The 24499-nt window shown below is 43.5% G+C and overlaps 1 protein-coding gene across 1 annotated transcript; it reads right to left on the bottom strand.

The window, feature by feature from the left end:
* Window positions 1-242: 242 nt before the first annotated feature.
* Window positions 243-14754, bottom strand: LOC310773368 (uncharacterized protein; the record flags this gene model as incomplete). Its single annotated transcript, XM_083633236.1, has 7 exons — window positions 14656-14754; window positions 13254-13329; window positions 8360-8469; window positions 4803-4943; window positions 4560-4702; window positions 3016-3100; window positions 243-431 (listed from the first exon to the last, which is right to left on the bottom strand). Exons 2-7 carry the CDS (start codon window positions 13318-13320, stop codon window positions 243-245), a joined length of 735 nt encoding a protein of 244 aa, XP_083489362.1. The 5' UTR covers window positions 13321-13329; window positions 14656-14754.
* Window positions 14755-24499: the final 9745 nt, after the last annotated feature.

Below are 24499 nucleotides of genomic sequence, written 5' to 3'. Positions count from 1 at the left end.
GGAACTGTTCGAGGATCTCGTGTATATTAGAGTTGTTTCCCCTTATCCACTTGGCCCTGTACACGACTGTATCCTGCATGTACGTCTCCACCTGGGTGCGGGGCTGAGAATTGAGTCTCAGCCATTCTTTTAGCTGTTCGGCTCGCTCTTCGGATATGGTAGATTCTATAAAAAGTACACATAAGAATATTGGCAATAACTACATTATATTGATATTTTGCTTCACCAACTTATTTTTCAGTTCAACCATTACCTGGTATGTATGCCCTTTCACGAGCGTATCCTTGGCGCTGCGGTGGTCTCTGTGGCGTGCTCTGCGGCGTGCTCTGTGACCTGCTCACGGATCTCAGCCTCTTTCTAGTGTTCCGAAGCCTCTCTTCAAGGAATCCAGTGGCTGGACGGTGGTTCCGGCCTTGGGTGTACCATATTTCCTGGCAAGAAATGAAAATCTTTGGTGAATAGAGATGAGGCACATTCTGATTTCGACAGCGTGGCCACAGGGTGTGGCTAAGCCATCTAGAACAGGGTTTGTCTGTACGTCTATCTGTCTGTCCCCAGAAAAGTAGACCAATTACAGCTCCCACTGCTTGGTGCATGACAACAGCATCAAACAGCATGGAAGTCAAAGGAGGCACTCACAATTTTCAGTCCACCAGAAATGTTAATATCTGCACAAATATGAAAGAATGACAAAAAGTCAACTCGGACACTCATGGACGCCGCGGCTCATTTCCCGGCTGGCGGTCGGCTCTCACTCCCCAGCTGGGATGCGGTTGTCGAGAAGGTTTGCTACTCTGGGGCTGGGACTTGTGTGTCTGTAACTGACAGTTTCACATTTGTCCAGTAAAATAAATTCTTTATGACAATTTACACACGTTAATCCCACGTGCCCGACGTACAGCCAATCACAATGCGTGCGCGATCTGATCTGGTAGGCGAGCAGATCTTACACCCACACCGGATGCGACCTGTAGTAGAATCGTTGATTTTAAGAAGTGACCAATGAAATGCATCGTGATTCACTGAAATATACGTGGGGAAGGCGAAATATATTGTGGGTTTCATAGGATTTTCTTTTAGCCTGGACAGTGTAGTTTTCAAAGTTGAACTTCAGACATGGCTGACGAGGCTAGTGAAGCAAGTGCCATTCGTCCCGAGCACGACAGCTATTTAGACTGAGGATGAAAATAATGACTTCAATTCAGATTTATTTATCTCGTGTTTCAATCTGCTAAGCCTCAAGGTTTTAGTGAATGTTGGCAGTTCTGCCACGTTTCAGACAGTAAAATAGCTGACGAGCAGAATGAAGTATGAGTTACTTGAGGACGAAGACATCAATGGAAAAGACTATTCAGACCCAGATGATGTGACTGTTGGCATGCTAGCAAAGGCTCTGAGTGACAGTTCAAGATGACTGCAAAACGGGGATCGCTAAACATTACTGGGGCTGCAGTAATTGTCAACGTTCACTAAAACCTACATTTCTCAGCCTCTATAGTAGCTAGAAACATGAAATAAAAAGCATTTGAGAGCTCTGGCAAATATAATCATTTCTAATGAAAAGGCCCATGTCAGAATCTCATTTCAGGTATTCAAAGATTTTTGTTTTACATGAGTGATTGTAATGTGTAGATGAAACACCAGGTTATGTTGAAAATCAAGCACTTTTCAAGGAGGATATTCAAATTCAAGCATATTCCTAACCTTGAAAACATGACTGTTAAAATCAAGCATTTTCCAAACTTTCAAGACTTTGTACGAACGCTGAAACAAAGGTTTTAGGGAACGCCGACCGTTCCGTCAAATTGTTCACAAACCTCAGGGATAGAGGGGGTGGTTTCAAACATGCATTAGGTTTAGAATGCCGTTCCAGAGCGCGCGCTTGGGTATCAATAGGTTAAGCTCCTCGACACCATGGAACAACAAGCCTCTTTTTGTCTTTTCCATTTTCTACTTTACACAAAATATCTGATAAGCCCCAGCACTTTAAAATGACTATAAAGGTCACTAATAATTGCATTTATCAAACACATTCACGTGTTCTTCAAAAAACAAATGTTTTTCTATTTAACATCATTATGAGGTTTATCAAAAACTACTCACGCTGCCACTGCCTGATGAGTCTTTCAAGCAGGGAAATCTGCTAAGCCTCAAGGTTTTAGTGAATGTTGGCAGTTCTGCCACGTTTCAGACAGTAAAATAGCTGACGAGCAGAATGGAGTATGAGTTACTTGAGGACGAAGACATCAATGGAAAAGACTATTCAGACCCAGATGATGTGACTGTTGGCATGCTAGCAAAGGCTCTGAGTGACAGTTCAAGATGACTGCAAAACGGGGATCGCTAAACATTACTGGGGCTGCAGTAATTGTCAACGTTCACTAAAACCTACATTTCTCAGCCTCTATAGTAGCTAGAAACATGAAATAAAAAGCATTTGAGAGCTCTGGCAAATATAATCATTTCTAATGAAAAGGCCCATGTCAGAATCTCATTTCAGGTATTCAAAGATTTTTGTTTTACATGAGTGATTGTAATGTGTAGATGAAACACCAGGTTATGTTGAAAATCAAGCACTTTTCAAGGAGGATATTCAAATTCAAGCATATTCCTAACCTTGAAAACATGACTGTTAAAATCAAGCATTTTCCAAACTTTCAAGACTTTGTACGAACGCTGAAACAAAGGTTTTAGGGAACGCCGACCGTTCCGTCAAATTGTTCACAAACCTCAGGGATAGAGGGGGTGGTTTCAAACATGATTTAGGTTTAGAATGCCGTTCCAGAGCGCGCGCTTGGGTATCAATAGGTTAAGCTCCTCGACACCATGGAACAACAAGCCTCTTTTTGTCTTTTCCATTTTCTACTTTACACAAAATATCTGATAAGCCCCAGCACTTTAAAATGACTATAAAGGTCACTAATAATTGCATTTATCAAACACATTCACGTGTTCTTCAAAAAACAAATGTTTTTCTATTTAACATCATTATGAGGTTTATCAAAAACTACTCACGCTGCCACTGCCTGATGAGTCTTTCAAGCAGGGAAATCCTTGAATCAAAGCTGAAGCCATGGCCTTTTTGGTCTCAGAGGTAGGACTGTAAACATAGAAAAACACAATGACATACATCTAGGGCTGTCCCTGACTCGGCGGTTAGTCGAAGTCATCGACTACGTAAATACGGCGATTTGCATAACGTGCGTAGGTATTAAGTGAAGAAAAGATCATTAATACACTAGATAGCTCAGTTCCAATATCAGATTTCAAAATAAAAGTTTTTAATGGCTTCTGTGTGCGTTAGTCTTGTGTGGTATGGCTTTTCGGGGGAAATCTGACCGGAAGTCATATTGTTATTGTTGTTGCTAGCGGAAGCCAGCCGGCTAACGTTAGGTAGAGAAGATGGCTGCGCCCGTTAAAGCATGGATTGTGTATTCCCAAGCGAATGGACAAGCTGCAGCTACAAAACATCGCCCACGATCATCTAAAGCAGTGGTTCTCAACTGGTCTAGCCTCACGACCCACATTTTTCCTCAGTCAGTAAAACGACAAGCTAGCATGGCATGTTGGTACCAATGGATGCCTTAGGTCTTCTAGCTTCATATGGTACCAGTATCTTCACTCTGGATTTAAAAATGAGCCCGCTACAGCCTCTGAAAGACAGTAATGTTGTCCGCGGGCGCCATCGTCCTCAATGAGTAGAAGAACTTTTTTTCTCATGCACTTTTGGGTCCCGACGCACCAGTTGAGAAACACTGATCTAAAGTTAATCGACTAATCGAAAAAATAGTCATTCGATTAATCGAGAAGAAAATAATCATTTGGGACAGCCCATACATCACGCAAGTAAACAGTCAAACTAGATTTAAAGTAGTACAAAAACAGTATACACTGCACAAGTTTGTGTCAGACCCCAGTAAGAATAGCTGTAGCATTTTCTGCAGCTAGTGGGGATCCAAATAAACTAAACACTACTGAACGTGTGTTGATGCGTGTAGGTTTAAGTTGGTGGCCTGTCTTTAAAGAGGACATGAAACATTTGATCATATGACTAGTTCATTTGCATTTCACCTCAGACAAGACAGGACACTGCTTTTAAGTCTGAAATGTATGAGATTTGCTAGAAAAATGAACATTTCAGCTTTTCACCAATTATGGCGCTGCTTGATGATGTCACTACACTACCTTTACAGTACAGTATAAGGATTTTGAAGAAAAAAAAAAGGATTTTGAACGTTTTGATATACAACAGCAATCAAAATATTTAATACCAACACTTAAATAGCCGGTACTCCACTACTGCACTCTACTGTACTGTACAGTCAACCTAGTGACATCAAGCAACGCCCGGCGAAATGTTGTTCATCTTTCTAGCAAATCTATGTAAATGTCAGACTTGAAAGTAGTGTCCTGTATTGTCTGAAGTGAAATGCAAATTAACTAGTCATATGATCAAATGTTTCATGTACTCTTTAAAGGAGAATTTTTGTATTTTCCTACAGAGTTCATACACCTTTCCAACATCAAATTCAAGCAAAAAACAATCTGTTTTTAAATACCCGTCTCCAAACTTCTCCATGAGGTGTGACACCAAGATTCGGACGAGGCAACGTCTCTGCTTAATTGTGATGATACTATCCTCATCAAGGCTCTCAAGAATCAGCTTGCCGTCAGGTGAGACTGTGAGAATCTGGCGGATATCCTGAGAAAATGACAAGAAGAGACAGCATTGCAGATACGTTTGTTATTCTTTAGTGTTGAAAAAAAAAAGTGAACCTCAAGTCTTAAAAAGTGGAACTTACAAATTGGGGAATTATATGTATAGTTTGTGGCATCATCCGGTCCACTGGCGCCATTTGTTCCTCCGTGGGGAGTGGAGGTGTGGGAGCTGGTGGGACATCAGGGCTTGTAGGTGGGGGAGTGGGTGGCACACCAGGTCCAATCTATGCAGAAAAGCCAAGTTAATGACAGAGGCAGTTACCTAGAATTGCAGGCTGACCTGTGACAGGGACCATTCACCATCAGGAATGTAAACTCATGAATAGTGAACAAGGTGACACAAACTATATTTAGAAATATGTGTATACCACAAAAAGCTCTAAATAAATGTCACCCAAATTCACAGTTAAATTATCCTTTTTTGCAACACCACACTAGTGGACTCAGAAGACTGCATACTGCAGACTGCATGGTGTGAGAGATGTGTACCAGGACGCACATTCTCACAGCCCAAAGATTTATAAATTGGGAAACCTGTGTGGAAAGTGGTGCAGCGCACTTTTCGTGTGTACACACGGTTTATCCATTTGGCCTCTCAGATATAAAACCACTTAGAAACCCTTCACCCAAGTGTCCTATTTTTTTTTATGAAAAAGGTGACTGTCACCTAAAGGTAACTAGTTTGCAATCCCTGGACCCCATGCAGATCTGTGGCAAATTAAAAAAGACAAAACAGAAACGTAACTACTCAACTTAACAAAACTGTGGCTGTGGCTAACACTATATATTGAGCATATAGACACATTAAGAGATTAAACCAAAATTAAGTACTTACAGTATAATTTATCGCATCCCTGTAGTCCGGTAGTTCATCCCATCCCGGTAGTCATTTATCGAACAAATAGTGATCATCCTCGTGCGTTGGAGGCAAAGAGACTTTTTATGGAGCATTAATGGCTAACTACTAAAGAAATTAGGGAAAAAGTGTGTCTTGTCAAGCTAGAACCTTTCATCAATATAAACCTACTGTATGTCAAAATACTATTTACAAGTGTCATACACCCATTTGGTGACAGTCAGCTGATTGTCTAAAAAGGTCTATAGCGCAGAGAAATGTAGAAACTGTCATCATGCTCTCTGTATGACTTGACTGCATGCAGCGGATGATGATCAAGCAGCTCTCTCACATCAACAGCTGTCAAACCTTGAGTGGGAATCACACTGTATGCAAACAAATGCCTCTCAAACCATTTTGTTTCCCACTTCTGTACAACAAGCTTTATTGTTGGTGTGTGTGCTGTTTGCTCCAGAACTAAAATGGATTTGATGAGAGCAAACTGGGGCTCTCCATCTGGGTTGTAGGACAGGAATACAGTCATGCCTGCTCGATATGCAGTGCCCTTAAAGGTAACCCAAGCCGGCACATACAATTCGCTGAAAAGGGGAATACCTGTTAGACCACTTTGGATGTCTTTAACTCCCTCAAAGTTGGCCAGAAAGGTAGTGTGCCCTGGACCAACTTCTGCATTGTGGCTCAACACAGTTCCACACAGCAAATTGTAGCACTGCATTATCTGATGGCGAAATGCCATGGTTTTGCAAATGTTTCGGAAGTTGCATGTTACGTGGCTGACCCTTTTGAAAAATCCATGTTTAGCCTCAAATCTCATTGCCCAGAACTGCATCAAGGGTCCGAGTTTTCGAATCGCTCTTGGGTAATGGAGCATGAAGTGGTGTTTTGGCCGCAAATGTAGGTGAGGGTAGAGCTCCAGGAAGAGGGAGTGATGCTCTTCAATGATTTTCCTCAAGTACAGTGTTGCTGCAACAGTAAGAGAAGGAGAGAAGATGAACTCCATGCACAAGAGTAAGAGTAGGAGAAGTTTCCATTCCTTGTTTTCCATGGGGATCAGGTCACCTATCATTGTCGGCAGCAACCTAAGTAGGCACCACATTTGAGCTGCTGACTGTCGCATGGACCCATCAATGTTTCTGAGATCATTCTTACTTATCACAGACGGTTTGTTGCCCTTATCACAAAATCCGTAGTCGAAGCTTGTGATTCTGTAGTTGAGCAAGTTTGACTTCATATGGCCCCACCCCTTCCAGGATATCATGCATGATGTCAGGGGCTACATTGTCCGTCACATGATAAAAAGACAAGTCATTCAGGACACTGTCTCTCTTCAGGCCTGTCTGGGAGGGGTTGGCTGTACGCAAATCTGCCTCATGACTATGGACATCACGTAATAGTGCAGGATCTTCCAGTGTCAGAAACCTCAGGACATCTCTATGTGCTCTGCACATCCGACACACATAATTTCCAGTGAAGCTTTCAGTGTAGCCAAGAATGGCATTCAAGCCCAAATTGTCTCCCACTACCTGGACCACTGTGAACTTGACAACACCTTGAAAGTTGGGGGTATTAACAGTGATGCCATCCCTCTCAAGACACCTGATCTCTTCCACGATAGGGCGCAGCACTGCATCAAGGCCATAGGTCTTCGCGTCATCGGATTTGTACACTGCTAAAAGGAAGTGCGACTGCAAACTTGATAGCAGGTCTGGTGGCAAGCTCTTCAAGATGAAATATATAAATCCTAACTTGTGAATCCCGGTCTTCGACCCAAGCGGATTGACAGCCTCCACGTCATCCTGGTAGATCAGAACTGGGATCGAAACCTCTTTCAAGAACAGTGGGTGTGTTTTACAAAACTCCCCATCAAAGACATCCTGAAGTGCATCACCCTCTCTCTGCTGCCATTCTCGCATGGACTGTAAAATCCCAGGAATTTCAAGTATCTTGGCTAGAAGGCGATGTAGCGGAATACGCTGATATGAATCAGGAACTGCGACTTGCCGGACAGTGCCGGTGGCAGAGTCCCTTTGCTGAACATAGGAAACCCCAGGCAAAAACTCCTCAACTGGCTGAATGAAGTTTCCAGATTTAGCAAAATACTGCAGCTGTTTATAATCGGTATCCAGTCCTTTGAAAGGCTCAGCTGCTTCCAAGAACTCCAGCTCGAGCTCTTCTACCTGTGGGCTTTGACCAAGACCAAACTGACGAAATAAAGACATAGTCTTTGATTGCAGTCTGCTCACAATATCGCCAATTAAACTAGAGGTCTGTTGAACCACAAAGTTTATGTTAGAGAATGTCTGGGAAGATTTAGATCTGAGATGAGCTAAAAAAAGGGCTACCCGGTTGGTAATGCCCTCTTGCTGTAGTTCATCCCATTCATCCTCAGCTTCCTCATCTTCCTGTACTGGCTCCTCTTCAGCATTCTGTACGTCAACAGGCGGGGCCGGACCTTCAAGGGGCCCATCAAGAGTCTGTTCAACTTGGTTGTCATGCTCCTTTACTAGGTGTCTTCTGTAAGACCTGATGTAAGAAAATGTTCTACCACAACCACTTTCACTACATTGGAAATATGTTGACGAATGGTTTACATGGTGTATTGCGCGTAAATGTTTAAAGAGATTCTTAGCCTCCCCTGGAATTTGCCTTTTGCATTTAAAGCAAACATACGCCATCTGCCCTAAGAAATTTTAACAAATGATCAGCAAGAATAATTGTGTGTGTGAGGGGGAAGGAGTTTAAAAAATGAATCCTCTCACGTCTGCAGTGATCTTAACTACTTACAAGTTCTCTAAATTTTTTGAGGAACTTGAGCCTTGGGCCAGCTTTTGGGATCACTTGGTTGATGGTCGCCTCATCTAAAAGAAGAAAACTCTCCTCATCGATTCCCTCATCTGAAAGACAAAAAGACAAAATGCAAAGACATAATTTTTACAACAGTAAAATCCCAATGACCAGGGTCTGAAATTAACACTTGCTAGCGGCAGCTAGAGGTTGGGGGCTATGGGTAGGGGCGGGGTTGGAGGAGTGGCTAGTGGTAGGGGGGTTAGGGGGATTGGCTAGGGGTATGGGTGGGGCTAGGGGGAGTGGCTACGGGTAGAGGTGGGGGAGTGGCTAGGGAATGGGGCAGGGCTAGTGTAGGAGCGGAACTATAGGTAGTGGCTAGGGGTTGCGGGAGTGGATCATTATCATTATTATTATATATAAAAGGGAGTCTGTTTCTCTATCTGTCCCACTGATGACATCATCAGTGATGTCGTAAATTCTAGAGCCCGACCGATACTGGATTTGTTAGGCCGATGCTGATACCGATATTGGGGGGTAAAAAAATTCCGATATCGATATATCGGCCGATATTCTTTTCCCCCCCAGATTTTTTATATAATTTGTATCCCCCATTAGTGCTAATTTTTAATTTGTTTATCTAGGTTGCTGCTCCACGCTTCCTCCGAGACATGGGCAGTTAGCCAGCCGCTAGGACATAGCACGTGGGAGGATCACGCTATTCCAACCAGTTCCCCTCCCTCCGAACAGGCGCCCTTAACGACCAGAGGAGGCACCACATCAGCAACCAGAATATTGCATGTTTTGGTGAAAGGGTTCCTATATGAAGGAGGCACGGGGAAAACATCAAAACTCCACAGAGAAAGGCTTTTTTGACGACCCCACCCGGGCGGTGGGCACTCGAGAACATGTGGACGGGCACGCATTCTTTCAGCGTTCACAGCGTCCCAGGTGGGAATCGAACCCAAGACCTTCGAGCTGTGAGACGACAGCGCTTACCACTGCACCACCGTACCCCCATCGGCTGATATTCTTACATTCTTACATTATATTACATGATTTTTTTGCAATGATCCCTCAAATATCAAACACTTGACAAAGATATGAGTTGACATGAATTGAGATATGTAATGTAGGCAGGATATTTTACAGCTTATTAATATAAACTTTATTGTCCAAAATGACATCAATGCAATGAAACAGTAAACTTAACTGGGAATTTAATAATTATAAATAACTAGAAATACAAAAACACAATAGAACAAATAGTTAAGAAAAAAGATCAAATATACACAACATGCTGTCTATAACTTTTTTTTTTAAACGGCAACATCGGCCAAAACGATATATCGGTGATCGGCCGATAACATTGGCGAACCGATATATCGGTCGGGCTCTAATAAATTCACTCACAAACACAAAGTCCCAGTGATGACATCATCAGTGATGTCATAAATTGTGACATCATCAGTGAGGTCAGAGGCATTGTGACATCTGCAATGCACACGCTAAATTTATAGCTAACCTGTTCGGATCTATGTTCGCAATGGCATCCCAAGTATCATCATACTATTATGGGATGCGAACAGTTGTATTATGGGATGTGCGTTTCCCAGGCAACGACACAGGTTGACACGTTTTCGAACAGCGGCCCACGCTGGCACGATGCTCCTAAAAGCAATATGCTTATTGTTTTAAATGATTTGGCATCTTCTATTATTGTCAACACCAGTATTGTTGTATTGTAATAATATGCCATAAAGGTTTATTGAGATCCTAAAAAACAAACAAAAAAACTACTTTTTTTTCTGTAGAATGGTAGCGGAAACACTGCATCAATGATGATTTCATCGGTCTGAGGCTCACGAGAGAGACTGAGGCAACAACCATTTTTAACAAATTTTTCCTCCTAATTTGGATTATTTATCTATTATACATAATATGTACAACAGTGATGTTCCCTTAGATTGGGTTGTTGTATACAGAATAGACACATAATTTGGATCATTAAATTGAATGTGGCAAATGTATGTTTCTCCATATTTTGTGTAAAGCCATACATGGAATGCATGATAGGTAGAACAGAGTTTATGGTTCATTTGGACCAAAAATAAAAAATAAATAAAATTTAGCATTTTTATTTTTGACCAGAGTGAAATGTTATATGGTCTCTGATTCTAAATATAGCTGAATCACTTGGTTTGACCAAGTAAAACAATCCTTACAAGCATTTTACGAACTGTCGATGGGAAAATGAATGGCAGATGAAATCCCTTGGTTCGTATGCCTGGAGAGGGAGTGACTTTGGCTCCACTCCGTTCACTTATGAAACAGAGAACGTGAAGTGCAGTGGGCTGCACTCTTTACAGTGAGTGTGATATGGCATACTTTCAGCGCAATGCACAGAGTTGGAGGCAGTCAAGCAGAAGACAGATTTGTTTTTATGCCATTTGATGTGCAATCTGGGAAGCCAGAAAAATAGACTGGGTTCCCAGATTGTTTGATGTGTAATAATAATAATAATAATAATACATCGGATTTATATAGCGCTTTTCCAAATGCTCAAAGACGCTTCACAATACAAAACAATATAATACCATAACTTAAGAAAAGAGAAGAAAATAAATAAAGAAAATAAATAAAAGGTGAGAGAGGGAGGAGTTCATGGGTTGAAAGCAAGGGTGAAAAGGTGGGTTTTGAGGGCGTGTTTAAATGATGACAGAGTGTCTGCTTGACGGATATGGCTGGGGAGGGCGTTCCAGAGGGTGGGGGCAGCTGCAGCGAAGGCCCTGTCGCCCCAGGTCCGGAGCTTCGTTCTGGTGGTTTGGAGAAGGTTAGCATCTGCGGACCTGAGGCGACGGGTAGGCTTATGGAGGTGAAGGAGATCAGAGAGATAGGAGGGGGCCAGGTTGTTGAGGGCTTTGAAGGTGATGAGTAATAATTTGAATTGAATCCTGTACGTGATGGGGAGCCAGTGGAGATCGTGGAGGATGGGGGTGATGTGGTCGGAGCGGCGGGTGGAGGTGAGCATGCGGGCAGCGGAGTTTTGGACGTATTGGAGTTTTTTGAGGGTTTTGGTGGGTGTGCCGTATAGAATGCTGTTGCAGTAGTCCAGTCGGGATGTGATGAAAGCGTGAGTCAGTGTTTCGGCAGCAGAGAAGGATAGTGAGGGGCGTAGACGGGCAATGTTCCTGAGGTGAAAGAAGGCGGATTTGGTGATCTGGTTGACATGCGGGATGAAGGAGAGGGTGGGGTCGAGAATGATTCCAAGGTTGCGGACGTGGGTGGAGGGGGTGACAGTGGAGCCGTCAATGTTGACAGAGAAATCCTGGGTGGAGCGGGTGAGGGAATTTGGGCCAATGATAATGATTTCGGATTTGTCACAGTTTGAGTGAACAGTGCCTGGCTGATATTAGCTGTCTTTAACCTGGTCACACACGCAGCCCTGCTCCCCAGTGCTTCACAGACTGCTGTTTTGTCAGTCTGACGACCGCTGCCAATGCAGCGAGGTGTTTTTGAAGCAGATGCGACGAGAAGCTGTGATGTGTATTTCCTGGCTGCCGGACAGCGGACTTTATGAGCCTCCCACACAATGAATCACGATGCATTTAATCGATCACGTGTCTTGAAAACGACATCTGACCCGTCCTACTCTGCCTCTGATTGGCCCTTATAGCGCTCAATCATCACTCGGGTAGTTTGAGAGAGAGAGAGACCGACCAATGTGGAGTTTGGAGGGGGAACTACGTCAACATCTGTTGTGGCGGTGCGCCATAAATGTATTATGAATGGGAAACACTGATGTGATGTCATCAGTGATGATGTCATAAGTACGGCAACCATTTTAGGGCATCCTCGCCCGTCAGAGTATTCATAGCTTTCAAGGGGCGTTACGTGCTGCTGGGAACGCCCACCTGGCGGTCAAAAAACAAACTTGTTCATTCGCTGCCCGCCGCGTCGACTAGTTTCTCATGCTGTTTGTTCAGCCGTTTGTACACACGTCTTTGCGGCCAACATTTCCTCAAAGGTAAGCTCAAGTAACGTTACAATAATGATTAAAATACCCCGTTAACGTTACTTGAGCTTACCTTTGATGAAATGTTGGCCGCAAAGACGTGTGTACAAACGGCTGAACAAACACAGCGTGAGAAACTAGTCGACTTGGCTGGCAGTGGAATGAACAAGTTTTTTTTTGACCGCCAGGTGGGCGTTCCCGGCAGCACGTAACGCCCCTTGAAAGCTATGAATAGGCTATCGTTCCTCAGTCTAAGCGTTGACAACTGACAACGCTTAGACTGAGGAACGATAGCCTATACTCTGATGGACGAGGATGCCCTAAAATGGTTGCCGTACATAAGGGCGCACACACACACACAAGGAGGCATTGTGACAAGACTGATTAGTGATGTCACACACACACACAAGGAGGCATTGTGACAAGACTGATCAGTGATGTCATAGGGGGGCACACACACTGATGATTAGGGCTGCAACAACTAATTATTGATAAAATTATTTTTCATGGGCTAATTGTTTAGACAGCTCTTGTCCATTAAAGCAGCACTTTTGTGCACTAATAGTCAATTTGGGACATTTGTTTTTTTTATAAAATCAGCGCATTTATTTTGATCCGATTAAATCGATTAACCGAAGAAATAATAGACAGATTATCAAAATAATCGTTAGTTGCAGCCTTACTGATGATGTAATCAGTGATATAATGAGGCACACAAACACATACACATGGAGGCATTGTGACATCACTGATGCAATAACATTTAGTGAGAGCAACACACACACAGGTGTGCCAATAGGGCAGGCGAGGCCGAGCTTGGGCTAAAGAAATAACAATTTTCCATAAGAATATTTATAAAAAATAAAATAGAAACCTTACCTTTAAAACTATCTATCAGGTGTTGGAGTTGCCACTCCGCCAATGTGCCCCTGACAAAAACGTCCATTGGCCCAACCTGAAACAAACAAAGGGAGCTACAGTACACCAATAAAATAGCTATTTGAATGCCTGTTATGATGCTGATACGAGGGATTTTTAAGCTGATACCTATAACAGACAAATATCTTGTTTTTTGGAGCCACCGACCAAAACAAAACCTGGACGCTTTATTTTGGGTAAAGCATGGGTTTTTATATGGATAAAGTACTTTGAATGCGGTGATGTTTGGTCACAACAAGCTTGACTGGCTGAGCTAACGTTTTCCAGCAACAGCTAAACAGTCCGCCATGTACTGTGTGCACCAACATAATAAACACCGGCCCGCAAACCGTTTTCCCATATTATAAATTACAAAGTGTATGCCCTGCCACCCAGGCTAACTAACGTTAGCTTACAGCTATGCCAAACAAATATTGGCTAGCCATAAGCAGACAGTAGGCATTGACATAGCCAGCCTAACTAGCGTTAGCTAACAGAGAAACAATGGCATGTTAGGCTACTACTGGTAGGCTAGTTATCTTAGCCGTTCCCTCGCAAAACAGCCAACACGTCTAACGTTAGTTGCATATGATATAAGAGACTTTAATTTGTCTTTAAAACTAACGTTAAGCCCGCACGAGCCTTTAGCTGAAATGTAAATAGCTAGCTACGTTAACCAAACAAAACGAGGGAAAATAAATAACGCTAACACTAGTTATCTTAGCCGTTCCCTCGCAAAACAGCCAACACGTCTAACGTTAGTTGCATATGATATAAGATACTTTAATTTGTCTTTAAATCTAACGTTAAGCCCGCACGAGCCTTTAGCTGAAATGTAAATAGCTAGCTACGTTAACCAAACAAAACGAGGGAAAATAAATAACGCTAACACTAGTTATCTTAGCCGTTCCCTCGCAAAACAGCCAACACGTCTAACGTTAGTTGCATATGATATAAGATACTTTAATTTGTCTTTAAATCTAACGTTAAGCCCGCACGAGCCTTTAGCTGAAATGTAAATAGCTAGCTACCTTAACCAAACAAAACGAGGGAAAATAAATAACGCTTACACTAGTTATCTCAGCCGTTCCCTCGCAAAACAGCCAATACGTCTAACGTTAGTTGCATATGCTATAAGAAACTTTAATTTGTCTTTAAATCTAACGTTAAGCCCGCACGAGCCTTTAGCTGAAATGTAAATAGATGGCTACGATAACCAAACCAGCTAACGCTAACTAGCCTTGATAAAAAGGGGGGGAAAAACAGGCTACATGATATTAGGTAATATTAGCTAACGTTACACAGACAATGATAGTTCGCCCGTATGGGAATTAGCAATGTAGGTCTAAAAGTGTACACAAACCTTTTATTTGATATTATCCTGCTTCCTCGAGGATCACGAAGACACGCAGCCAAGTCAGCCAGTCTGGACTCTGGGTGAGCAGCAAGTTCTCTCTCTGTGTGCCCTGGGCAGTGTTGCCAGATGCAGCGTTTGGTTTCCAGCCCACAGAGCCTCATACACTGTTCAAAAACAGCCAAAACTCACGCCCAAACTGGCAACGCTAGGTAGTGGGTAAACCACACTGAAATAATCAACACAGTGGGTAGATGAGGGAGGGGAGGTCTTGTCTGTGACGTCAAAATCGTCATGAGGGCTGTCCAATATTTTGATTCAGCGCATGGGTTGCACAAATATGACAAATTCCATGTATAATAACTCATAAAGGGTCAAAAATTGCATAACCACATAGTTGGGTATAATAATAACTAATTTGTTCTTAGAGTGTGAGTTGAGCGATACATCCCAGGTATGGCTTTCCTCCATCATGGGGAGTTGAGCGATACATCCCAGGTATGGCTTTCATCCATCATGGGGAGTTGAGCGATACATCCCAGGTATGGCTTTCCTCCATCATGGGGAGTTGAGCGATACATCCCAGGCATGGCTTTCCTCCGTCATGGGGAGTTGAGCGATACATCCCAGGCATGGCTTTCCTTCTTGGCTTCTACGAGCAACATGAGATCAACACCAAGCAACTGCATCAGTTGTTGCTGCCTCAGCAGACAGCATAGATGTGAAGCTGTAATTCCCAGAGTATACTGTAGAGGGCCAGGCTATTTGCCGGTTGCCAGTTTTCAACCCAACACAACAATGGACGGCTTTGCTGCTCCGCTCAGCTGAACTGTCCTGGCCAGATGTTGTCCCAGTTTAAGCTGTAGATGATCGCCTGCATCAGCTGGTTGCTCTTATATTTGTGTCTGACAGCCTGCAGGGAAATACAACAAGGCATTAGAGGTCATGTTAAAAACCCATTTCATCTTATTGAGACCGCACTGTTGGCAAACAACTCACCAGGAACTCTGTCTCCCCCGCATTCACAGTCAGCACATTGTGGGCAATGCGCTCCATGATTGGCTTGAGGTGGGACTGGTCGTACGTAGAGTAGTGGCTCTGTGTAGGGGACTGCAACACAAAATAGGAGAGATCAACTCACTCAACTGAACGCATGTTTACTTGCTACTTTTGACTCCTTTTGTGTCTACACGGCAGGAAGTAAAACAGGTGCAAGTAAAACACTAATGAGGGTTTCCAACTTCCAATCCATTTGGTCTGTGCCGTGGCAATAAACGATGTCTTGCTTGCACCTGTTTTACTTCTTGCCTTTAGACACAAAATGGGTGAAATTGATGGGAAGTGAAATAGTCTCATAGACTTCAGTGAACTCACCCATGGCAGGTTTTCAAGCAGCTGCTGGGAAAAGCAGAGGGAGGCAGCAGCTATCTCAGAGGGCAGGTGATGCACCAACTCGTAGTCGAGCAGAGTCACATCTATGAAATAGTTTGCCAGCATGGTGGTCTCTAGGGAAGACTAGACAGACAGAGGACAATCACTTTGAGAGCCCCCGATGACATAAACACTACATGTACATGAAGACAGGAGACCAAATTCAAACTCTCTGGCCCCTATCTTCCCAAACGCGCTAATTAGCGCTTGCTAATAATAGCGCTTGCCTTTAACGTTCGCCGCAGCGCAATTTGGAGGCGTGGCCAAGTGCTCTGCTATTCTCCATGCAGCGCAATACTAAAGCAGTAAATGCCCATCTCTAAAGCAACAATTATTCACAGGTGTGGCCATGTGCCACATGGGCTCACATTAATAAACTAATCACACACACACACACACACACACACACACACACACGGCTGTGAAAAAGAGGACCCCTTTGAAAATGTTTTTTTCCCCTCGCCAGTCAGAGCCATAGGCCGCGGAACCGCCCGGGCCACACGGGCCCGGGTACATTTCAGTTCTCCGAAAAAAAGAAAAAAAAATTAGATTTTATTTTTTATTTTTTTTACAATTAACACGTTCACTGCCAATGACGTATTAATACGTAAAAAAAAATCCAACGGTTCACTGCCATTGACGTATTAATACGTCAAACTGTTTTTTCAGTGGTTTCCACTAGGTGAGGCCCTTGGGCAATAGGTGAATGTGGATCCGACCTCTCCCGCTGCCCCGGAAGTACTCTAACAAAGATTTCTATATAAGGAAGGCGGGCTCCTTTGATCAGCGTGGGTTGAAGTAGGTAAGTTTTAGATACAGAGCGAGACAGAATTACATAGCGATTTATAGATAGAGAATTTCAGCAATTTAGCAATTTAGAGTCAGATTTAGAGCGAGTTGGTTAGCGTAGTTGATTTAGTTTGCTAGTTGTTAGTACAGTAGTAGTGTTTAGTATAGTCTTTATAGTAGACTTTGTTTAGATAGATAGTTAGCGCGTAGTTACAGTTCATTGTAGTTAGCTTAGCCTTAGCGTCAGTTCATTTTAGTATTTAGCGTTTATTCTAGTTCAGTTTGATCGAGTTGGTAGCCGGTAGATTAGCCTTATTTCAGTTCAGTTTGATCTAGTCGTAGCAGTAGTTGTTTTATTTCAGTTTAGTTTAGTTAGTATTTTCAGTTTTCAGTTTAGTTGGGAGCGGGTGGCGTGTTTGTGCCATGCCGGCCAAACGCAAGCGGTCTTCGGCGGCTGCACGCAAGCGATCGGCGGATCAGAGATCACTGCTGGATTTCTTTTCCGTCCGAAACGAGCTTGTGCCGGAGACCGATTCTGAGGTCTCGGATGAAGAACGGGGTGAGCCCATGCACGTAGCGGCTGCTGCTGCTGGGCTGACTGAGTCTGAGTCGAGTGAGCTCACGTCTTCTCCAGACGCGGATTCTGAGGAAGAATGGGAGCCATCGAGGAGCGAAGCTCCACAGAGCAGTGGTAAGACGATGTTTGAGATGACTTGTGTAACTTGTGTAAATGTAATTACTATGACTGTACAAAAGCCAGCAGTCAGTCAATTCATTTTACTGAATTTCAGACTCTGAAGATGAGCCCGTAGCCGGCTGTAGCGGTAGGCCTACAGCATCTCGTGCCACAGCCTCTGGTGCCAGGAAAATGGGTAAGATCACACTTCAGGATCAGGTTTATTTTCACATCACAGGTTCCAGCCAGAATTCAGTACCACACATATAAAAAACACTATTTTATGGTAATTATGTATTTCTATAATTTGCAGATGGAGCTGGAAGTGGGAAACGTCCTCAGCCTGCAGGTCCTGAGTGGTGTGACGTTGACTGGGAGCCAACCCACATCCCCTTCACAGCAGTTCCGGGTCCTCATAGTGGTGGTGCTGCTCAACCAGTGGAGTTCTTCCAGCTCTTCCTAAATGATGAGCTGCTCCAGGAAATTGTAGTCCAAACTAACTTGTATGCACACCAGTGCATCAGTCAGGTCAGTGAGGCTCTGCCACATTCAAGGCTTGGGAGGTGGAAGGACACCACAGTGGCAGAACTCAAGAGCTTCTTGGGACTATATTTCCTCACTGGGATCGTCAAGAAGCCTGAACTGTCCATGTACTGGACCACAAATGAACTGTATGCTACCCCCCACTTCAACAAAACCATGTCTCGCAACCGCTTTCAACTGCTAACACGATTCCTCCATTTCAGTAACAATTTTGATGTTGATGGTGCAGACAAGTTGTTCAAGGTCCGGCCAGTTTTGAACGACCTGTTAGAAAAGTTCAGAGCCATGTTCACACCAAGTGAAAACATCAGTATTGATGAGGGGATGCTCCTGTGGCATGGGCGGTTGGCCTTCAAAGTGTATAACCCACAGAAACCCATAAAGTATGGGATAAAGTCCTACATCCTCTGTGACTCCCAGACAGGTTACTGCTACAGCATGAAGCCGTACTGTGGTGAGCGGTCCACCCTAGGCGAGACGGTGGAGTTCCTCCTCGGGGACTTGGCAGGGCAGGGGTACCACCTATACATGGACAACTACTATAACTCTGTTTCTATGTGTGCACAGCTGCTGGAGTGTCAGACCCATGTCTGTGGCACTCTGAGGAAGAACAGGGGCGAGCCACCTGCTACAAAGGTTACCAACCACACCGTGAAGCTGGGGGAAACCGTCATGCGCCACAATGGTGGCACCATGGTTCTGGCCTGGCGAGACAAAAGAATCGTCAAAATGGTTTCCACTGTGCATGACGACATGATGGAGACAGTGCAGGTCAGGCAGAAAGGCAGCAGAGAGAGGGTCCCACACGCAAAACCCAAGTGCGTTGTGGACTACAACAAGTACATGAATGGGGTAGACAGATTGGACCAGAACATTGCCTACTATCCCTTTGCCAGGAAGACATCCAGGTGGCCATTCAAGTTTGTCATGTACATGTTTCAGATGTCTTTTTATAACGCCTTTGTTCTGTACAAAGCTAAACACCCACAGAGAAAGTGTAAAACTTTGATGTCTTTCATCCTGAGTGTTGTCGGTGCATGGACCAGACCTGTGGTGGAGGAGGAGGTGGGGGCTGGGGTGGAGGAGGAGGAGGTGGGGGAGGAGGTGGGGGGTGGCGGGGAGGAGGTGGGGGCTGGGGTGGTGGGTGGGGGGGAGGGCAGTGACCAACCTGCACCATACCTGGACCCTCAAGGCAGGCTGGATGTCAATCTAGCGGGCCATGTAATGGCCAAGTATCCAGCCACATGCAAAAAAGAGCTCCCAGCGAGGAGGTGTAGAGTTTGTTCAGAGATTGGTGTTAGAAGCGAGACACGCTACCGTTGTGTCATGTGTAATGTCCCATTACACAGGGCTGGCTGCTATGAGGTGTACCACTCAGAGAAGAACCGTGCTCGGTGGCACAAGTAGGCATGGGTCGTAAAAAAAAAAAAAAACTGCCTGTTTTTGATGCTCTTTGTTTGATTGTTTGCTAGCTAGCAGGAATACATAAAAAGCACCTGCCGATTTTCATGTAACTTTGTGGATGGGTGTAACATGGGCCAAGGAAGTACCCATTACATTTTGGAGCAGTTCTGGATTCGGTGTACGAGCCCAAACCGGTTTGATCACGAACCGAAAAAACCTATTAAAAAAAAAAAAACATGTAAAAAAAAAAAAAGCTGGGTGACCTGTGGTCTGCTCTTGTTTTGTATTTATTTTGACATTTATTTATTTTATTATTGTATTATTCCTCCATTATTGAAAACAACTATTGTTCAGATGTCTGATGTCTCACTGATGCCAAAAATAAATGGTTAAAGTGACTGTTCTGCCTGTTTGATTGAATTTCACAAAACTGCGTTTTTCTCAGCTTTCCTTCTCAGACGCTGAAACCATGCTGTATTCAACGGCTAATATCTACATAACTACTAACTCTACAAACTAACTCTTTTAGGCAGAGAAAGCACACATTCTATTAGTTCTTTTTAGATGATTGGTGTTCACGAAGTCCTAACAGAAAAGAATCCTCGGCTCTTGTAAAATGAGCCAGAATCCTCAAAAACCCCCCTGGCAGAACCTACCTACAGCATTGAAAAAACGGCTGGCAGTCAATGTGTTAAACCTCATTTACTTATTACACTCGACTGGTTGTTTTTCAGATGTGATGTGAATCTAAAGTGAACTAAACAAGTCAGATCCACAAATGTTTTTCAGTAGATGCTGTGATGTAGCCACAACAAAGGTGCAATATTAATGTTTTTCAGGAGATGGCGATGTTGCTAGCTATAGGTTCTAAACAAGAAATATGGTTCAAATGTTTACAGTAGTTTTCCTTTCTTGCTGCACTACAATGTTACAATGCTGTGAGACGGAGCTAAACACAAAAGATGCAATATTAATAGTTTTTCATGAGATACTCAGTATTTAATACTAATACTAATAATAGAAAAGGAGAAGTAACTGAATAATGACATCACAACAGTATAATCCTAATGTTAATTTAAAAGTAAATATTCTTCTAAATATGGATAAAAGTCCAAAAAACATAAAACTTTCTTCGACGCTGCCGAGATTCCATTCCTTACAGCACCCCCTACTTAATAATAGTTCCAGCGCGGCTGCGAAAATGTGGTGGCGCATTGTGGCAAGTGTACTGGCTCGGGGAACGGTCCGGCCCCCGGTCCCTTAGGTTTCTGACAATGTGGCCCCCTGAACAATTTAGTTGAATAGCCCTGCTGTAATTTATAGATTAATTATGCTATAACTTATTTGTACTGATACGTATGCTTATATTAACCCAGTGGCACTCATATTCTGGTTTATTTCAAGAAAAACATTTTGGCTAGTTGAAATTAATTGGCCCGTAACTTTAAAATCTAGCAGCCATATTGGCTGGTGATAAAAAAAAAAAGTTTAATCTCAAACCCTGCAGGGAGAGCAGGTGGTGACATAGGAGTGAGTGAGAAAAGGAGCAAATATATGATTGTTAAGACTGAATACTGACACCACAACCGTCTAATCCTAATGTTAATTTAAAATGAGATATTCCTATATGAATCTGGCTTCAAACGACCAAAATCTTTATATGATGATAATAATAATAATCAATGATGGTGGTTCACAGTGTGTGTGTGTGTGTGTGTGTGTGTGTGTGTGTGTGTTCAGATGCGTTCCGCTGCCTATGGTCAGAGCTGCACGCAGGCCCGATTTTAGCCTGCTACATTAGGGTGGGCTGGTAGGGGGCAACTTTGGCGGTAGGTTGCCAGAGAGGTTGTGGGTTCGGGGATGGGGATTAAGTTGCATTATATTTTAATTTATAAAGAATGATTTGAAGCAGGGTGTAGAAGCCATTTCCAGAGTTAAGTGTAATTGGGGACACTAAATTGTTCCAGTAGGTGTCACCATTCTGTTTTGGGTCACCAAACTGTAAGTAGGAACTTTCACTCAGGTGGCCAATGTTTACAAGACTATAATTATCAAAACTATTCGCAAACGAACTATATGTAGGCTACAAACTAACTATTTACAAAACTATTGCCTATATTTCCAAGACTTTTAGTCTTATTCAAACTCAAAATGAAAAGTGACAAAGAAAACAACTCTGAAAGCAGATTGACTTACCCTAAAAATAAATAAAAATCCTTCATCCAGTTTAAAATAATCAACTCCATAACATTTATTTTCATTGGATGAGCTTATTTCTCAAATCAAATGAAAGACTTATCCAGTGAGACAACAAACTATACTTGCCATTTAGCCTTCAAGACTTGTTGTAGTCCTATTCAAAGTCGGAGCAGTGCTTGGACGGTAGGAGCTCTAACTTTATCCGGAGCCTCTGCTGATGTGCTGGCAGCAGCATCACTAGAGACAGAAGCAGCACAGGGCTTTGGTATAACAAACCGATACATCATGAACGCACAGCAGCTGCAAGAGTGTTGTAAGTCGCTTTGGATGAAGTAAATTAATGTAATGTAATGTACGTCAAGCTATGCGCTTTCGCGAGCAGCACAGCATTCACAAACTGAGAGAAAGATTATTTCTAACTTCCTAGAAAAGTCACCATGGTGTGTGGAAGAATAATAATCGCCGATTGGTTCTCTACTGCTGGGGGCGTGTATTTGGGTAAGGGGGCTGCTGACAGACACATCATTTCTCCACAGTTGAGTCTGGGCAGCGGAGGGCGACAGTCGAGTCTGTCTGTGTTTCTCAATACATGAGTCGAGAGGACTTTGGATTGATTGATTGATTGATTGATTTATTGGGTGAATGTCAACAAATACAGGGAAATCACAGACAATCACCGAGGATAAAAACACAATAAAGCCATTGGCTTATTTCCATTGCGGTCCTCTACAAACAACAGAGGGACAAAAAAACAACACACAAATGGATATCACCTTCTATACTCAAATTAAGACTATTTTTAACATTATTACTAGATTTGAATAGGAATAATGGCACACTTGACTATTATACAATACATAAACATTTGTTGTAAGGACTTAACATACACAGAGAAACAAGAAATACTAGGGGGGGGGTAGGAGTGGGTTTGCGGGGAACGGGGGTTTAGCAGTGGGAGGGGGGGGAGAAGCTCGCTCACACAGGACTGGGGGCTATGCATTATCGCTCATAGCAGCCTCCATATATCTATGGCCCCATTCAGATGTGACCGAGGGAAGGAGGGGGGGTGAGGATGAAGCGTGGAGGAAAGATTGCAAGAGCCAGGCTGGAACAAGGCGGCATGGGGGGGGGTGTGTGTGTGTGTGTGTGTGATGCGCTCCCCCCCTATTGTATGTTTCAATACTAACATTGTTCTCTCTGCTCCACTTAGTTGTTCTGCCCTGGTTGCTAAGGCCTGGTTGCTAAGCTGATCCCACTCTGCTGCTCATGCCTGGCTCAGCTGGTCCTCCTCTCCATTCCAGTGGCATTGCTTATGCCTGGACTCAGCTGATCCTCATCTGCTAATCATAGAGCTCATTGATAAATAGTGGCAGCTTCAGTCATTCCCCCTCTCTCTCTCAGCTCAACACCTCAACATGCTGGTGGCAGCAGCATGTGCCTGGTTTGTTTTGATACTTTGATTTACTTTCTTTGATTTATCCTTTCTTTACTTTGGGAAAGGTGGGTATGGTAGTTACGTTTTCGTGGCTTTGTTTATACAGTCTAGTTGGTTATGTTTTGTAGTTTAGGGTGGTGCCTGGTCCGCCGGCCGTGTGTCGGCCAGTGTGTGCCCGCTCTTTTGCTTTGTTTGGCTGTCCCACCTGACCCCTTTGTTATTTTGGTTTTGTTATAGAGCTAAAATTTTGAGTTGAAGAAAAATAAAGACTCTCTTTTTTGAAAACTTTTGTAGGTGCTGTATGTTTTTTTAGGCTTCTAGTGGAAATTTTGGGTGGGGGTAACCATTTCTTTTGTACTGCTTTGGTGGTTAGGTAACTTTTTGTTTGCAGTATTCTGCTTTTGTAGTTACTAACCTTTTGTTTGCAGTAGCCTGAGAGGTGAATTAATGGTCCCCTGTTAAGTAGCACTTTTGTGCTTTTGTGTTGACTTTTTGAGAATGGAAGCGAAGAATGAGTTTGTTGAGGCGCCTAGCGTGGATAAGTTTCATCGCTGTACTAAAGACAGCTTGGTGTTAATTGCTGAACACTATGAAGTGCCTATTTCTAAGCAGGAAAAAAAGCAGGAGATTAAGGCTAAGGTGTGGGCAGGTTTGGTGGAAAAGGGGGTTTTACCTCATACTCCTGGCACACCAACGTCTCCTGTAGATTCTGGTCAGAAAATATCTGAGATGATTCAGTTGAAGCAGCTGGAGGTTGAATCTCAGTGGCTAGCTTTGAGGGAGAAGGAGCTTCAATTTGAATTAGAGATGAAGCGTCTTATTCTTGAGGAGGAGACCAAGCGTCTTACTCTTGAGGAGGACACCAAAAGGGCGCAGATTCACCTGCGTGAAGTCGAGCTTGGAGGCAGTGGTGCTTCCCAACGCATTTCTGGGGAGCCTGTTTTTGATGTGAGCCGAAATATACGGCTGGTTCCGCCATTTAGTGAGAAAGACGTTGACAAGTACTTCACGTTGTTTGAGCGTGTGGCTACATCATTGAAGTGGCCTAGAGACCAGTGGACGATGCTTTTACAGTGCGTCCTAGTTGGTAAAGCACGTGACGCGTATTCCTCATTGTCTATAGACAGCAGTCTTGACTGACATGGGTAAGACTGCTGTGCTCCGAGCACCTGAGGCGTATCGTCAAAAGTTCAGACGTTTCAGGAAGCATGACAATCAAACATACGTTGACTTTGCTCGTGATAAGGAGGCTCTGTTTGAGCGTTGGTGCACATCACAAGGGGCACAAGATTTTGCGCAGTTAAAATCCTTGATGCTTATGGAAGATTTAAAAAACTGTCTTCCCGATAGGATAACAACGTATCTTAATGAACAGA

The sequence above is a fragment of the Poromitra crassiceps genome, assembly GCF_964638095.1.
Source record: "Poromitra crassiceps genome assembly, chromosome: 3".
NCBI classification, from domain to species: Eukaryota; Metazoa; Chordata; class Actinopteri; order Beryciformes; family Melamphaidae; genus Poromitra; species Poromitra crassiceps.
The sequence above is the reverse complement of the archived record's forward strand: the minus strand, read 5'-3'. Positions and strand labels throughout refer to the sequence as shown.